General features: G+C 44.2%; 1 protein-coding gene across 1 annotated transcript; it reads right to left on the bottom strand.

Moving 5' to 3' along the window:
* Window positions 1-2,073: 2,073 nt before the first annotated feature.
* On the bottom strand, window positions 2,074-3,405 carry LOC108298722 (protein-S-isoprenylcysteine O-methyltransferase-like). Its single transcript, XM_037735875.1, has one exon. The coding sequence runs from the start codon at window positions 3,387-3,389 to the stop codon at window positions 2,805-2,807; it is 585 nt and encodes a 194-aa protein (XP_037591803.1). The 5' UTR covers window positions 3,390-3,405; the 3' UTR covers window positions 2,074-2,804.
* Between the last annotated feature and the right edge of the window lie 120 nt (window positions 3,406-3,525).

The following is a 3,525-nucleotide window of genomic DNA, read 5'->3' as shown; positions in this document are numbered from 1 at the left end:
ATGAACATTGGTTATTAAACTAAAAAGCCTTTGTAAAACAAAGGACATAATCAACACAATAAAAAGGTAATCTCTGGATTGGGAGAGAATATTTGCACGCTATGTACATGGTAAGAAGTTAATATTCAAAATACATAAGGAATTCCCACAACTTGAAAGGAAAAAAAAATCTATTTAAAAATTGACAAAATATATGAATAGACATTTTTCCAAGAAAGACATGAAAATAGCCATATGCATGCAAAGGTGTTCAACATCAGTAATTATCAGGAAAAGGCAAATCATAACCAGAGTAATATATCACTTTACACCTGGTAAGAGGTGTCAGCAAAGGTGCAGAGGGAAGGAAACCCTTGTCCACTGCTGCTGGGAATGTAAATTGCTACAGCTATTGTGAAAAACTGCGTGGAGTTTTCTCAAAAAATTAAAAATATAACTATAATCCAGCTATCCTTTTTGGGTACATACCCAAAGTAGGTGAAATCAACATCTTGTAGAAATATCGACATTTCCCTTTTCATTGTAGAATTATTCACAATGGCCAAGATATGAGAACAACCTAACCGTTCATAGGTAGAAGAATGGATAAACACATAAATTACAGTATATATACATAATATAATACTATTCAGTATTAATAAAGGAGACACTGACATTTGCAACACCATTGTTGAGCCTGGAGGATATTACACTATGTGAATTAAGACATAAACAGAAAGACAGATGGTGTATTATCTCACTCATGTATGAAAATATTAAGTCAAATACATAAAAACGCAGAGTAAAATGGTGGTTACTGGGGAGGAGAGGGAGTGGAAATAAAAAGATGTAAATCCAAGGGTTCAAACTTGAAGTTATACAGAATTAATTAGAGATCTATGGTACAGCATGAAGACTCTAGTTAGTACTGTTCTGTATACTTTTCTGAATAGTTAATAATACTGTTCTGAAAACTTGTGAAGAGAGTAGACTTTATGTGTGCTTACCACACATACACAAAAGAAAGTAAGAAAACGTCTTGGAGCTAGATGGAAGTAGTATTTGCACAGTGTTGTGAATTTACCAAATGCCAATGAGTTATATACTTTATTTATTTTTTTTTCTGAGTATTAAAAACATTTGACATTGTTATTCTCAGTCCTCACAACACCCCTGTGAGGTAGGTGGTATTGACCCCATTCCACAGATGGGGTGGTCTAGGCACAGAAAGGTTTAGTGGGTCCTCACAGGCTGCGCGGTGGGGTGACAGAGTGGTGCTCTGCACCCGCGCTGACACCGCCTTCACATTCACACTTCATCAGGCCACCGCAACACTGCGTGGCAGGATCTCACACTGAGGCCAAGTTCCTGTCTTGTCCAGAATGAAGCCAGCGTCTCACCTCTTAAAGCTTCGATGTGTGACTCAAGGCCAACTGCTCTCCCAAACTTGCAAAACAAACATATTGACTGAATCTTGGCTGGGACTATTTGCACTACTGAAGATTATTTTTGAGAGTCAATCTGCTTGGATTTGTCGTTGTATATGCTTAAACCCCTTTGGAAAACAGTTTGAAATGATATGAGGGGCAATGTAATTTTGAGAACAGAACACAGAAAGCAAGAGTTCTGAGATTTACATTGAAATTGAGAATATAAGCTATGGTAAAATGAGAATCAAATCCCAAATAAATGGAGAGCAGCACTTCACGGTGTTTAATGCCGTGCACAGAGCAGGCATTTGGTAAGCACTTCTTGGATCAAGAGAAACTGACGCTCCTTTGAACCGCCTGTCACTAACAACAGGAGCCAGGACCCCCAGGAAAGCTGGCCAGGGCCATGGTCCCCTTGGCCTGGGGCCATAATCACACAAAGCCACTCGGCCAAATCGTGTGGAGGTATCTAGGCTTACTTGCTGCAGGATAAAAGTTGAGCTAGGAACACCAAGCGAGTCCCCTTGGAAGGTGTACTGCTACTTATAAAAAATAGATATGTAGCTACGATTAAATAGATGAAGGGCCAAAGCATCCTATGAGGAAGTATCTTTCAAATTGTCTAGATGTTCATGCAGTGGACAGAAATACAGAGGTTAAAGCGGTTTTTCGGTTAAATGAAAGGTTGTAAATGCATTTTTAATACTGATAAGCAGGGTACCCGCTACCCCTTTCTGCTGTGGAAGTGTTGCTGAGGACAGAGTCCATCTCTCCCAGGGAGTCCTGGTTATCCTTTACTTACACTTTGGCCTCGGGGGCAGTGGCGTGTGGCCTGGGTTCTCCCCAGGTCACTCTGGAGGGCGCTGTGGAATATTGCTGTGATTTGCCTCTTACTGGTATTTCACCCACGTTCCACCTTGATTCAGCACAAGGACAGGCTGCTTCAGTGGGGCCTTGGGTCCTCAGGCCTTCTGACCGCTTGGTCTCAAGGGACATTCCAGAAGAGTGACTAGTGACATACAAAATGATTAAGAAAATCCATGTCGCAGCGGCCAACCGGAAACAGTTTTGTCCCAGGCTGCACAGGGTCGGAGGCCCCAAGGTCACCGGAGTCACTGCCCATCACAGGTCCACCTTGACCCCCTTTATGAAAGGCAGGCCCGTGGGCACCCTCTTCTTATACTCCAGGTACTCCTCTCCAAAAAAGTGAATGAGTGAGATTTCTTCTTCTTCTATTCGATCACGGAAGAACCGCCACACTGTCAGGGCACACCCAATGCCGCAGATAGGGTTACACAGCATCACTTGAGTTCCAATACTCCAGTAAAACCACCCGACGTAAGAAGGATGCCGGAACCAAGCATATACTCCACTGGTCACCAGCGTATGGGTATCTCATTTTTCATTTTGCACCACGTGGTTGAAATTGGAGCCAGCTGTAAACATGGCCACCTTCCTCAGACATTCTCCAAAGACCACCATCAGCAGTCCCGTGATGTTGAGCCAGGTGATCTGCTTCAGTTCTGGCCAAAAAATGTTTTCAAGTGTGAACTCTATCCAAGAAGAAAGAGCAGCGACTGTATACTCCAGACTGTGATTCAGGAGAAAGGAATCCAAGGACAGACTTTTGGGATTATTGACTGCTGTCACCAAGCATTCAGAATAATGGAACAATGACAGGGAGCACATGTACCAGCCAAAGTGAGTCCAAGAAGACTGGCTGAAACTTAGCAGCACACCGCAGCCGAACACAAAGCCCAGGAAACAAGCTCGGATGGCTATCTGGTAGCGCGGCGGCTGATGGAGCAGCAGCAGCAGCAGCGCGTTGAGCCAGGCCACGTAGAGCGCCAGCCCGGTGCGGCCCTGCAGGCCGGCGCGCGTGAGTAGCGGCAGCGCGAGCACCGAGGCGCCTGACAGGCAGGTGGCGAGGCTGAGACGCGCCTCGGAGCCCGGCGGAGCCCGCGCAGCGCAGCCCGCCATGGCGCAAGGCGGCGGACGAGCCTATATACTTTAAATAATCAATTTTATTTTATGTGAATTTTACCTCAAAGAAAAGAAATGCAAGAAAAAGGGGGAGAAAACAGACTTTTCATTGTACAAAACCCAAACATAAATC

This window comes from Cebus imitator, unplaced genomic scaffold (assembly GCF_001604975.1).
Source record: "Cebus imitator isolate Cc_AM_T3 unplaced genomic scaffold, Cebus_imitator-1.0 Scaffold1059, whole genome shotgun sequence".
Taxonomy (NCBI): Eukaryota; Metazoa; Chordata; class Mammalia; order Primates; family Cebidae; genus Cebus; species Cebus imitator.
This window is presented reverse-complemented; position numbering and strand designations above follow the sequence as displayed.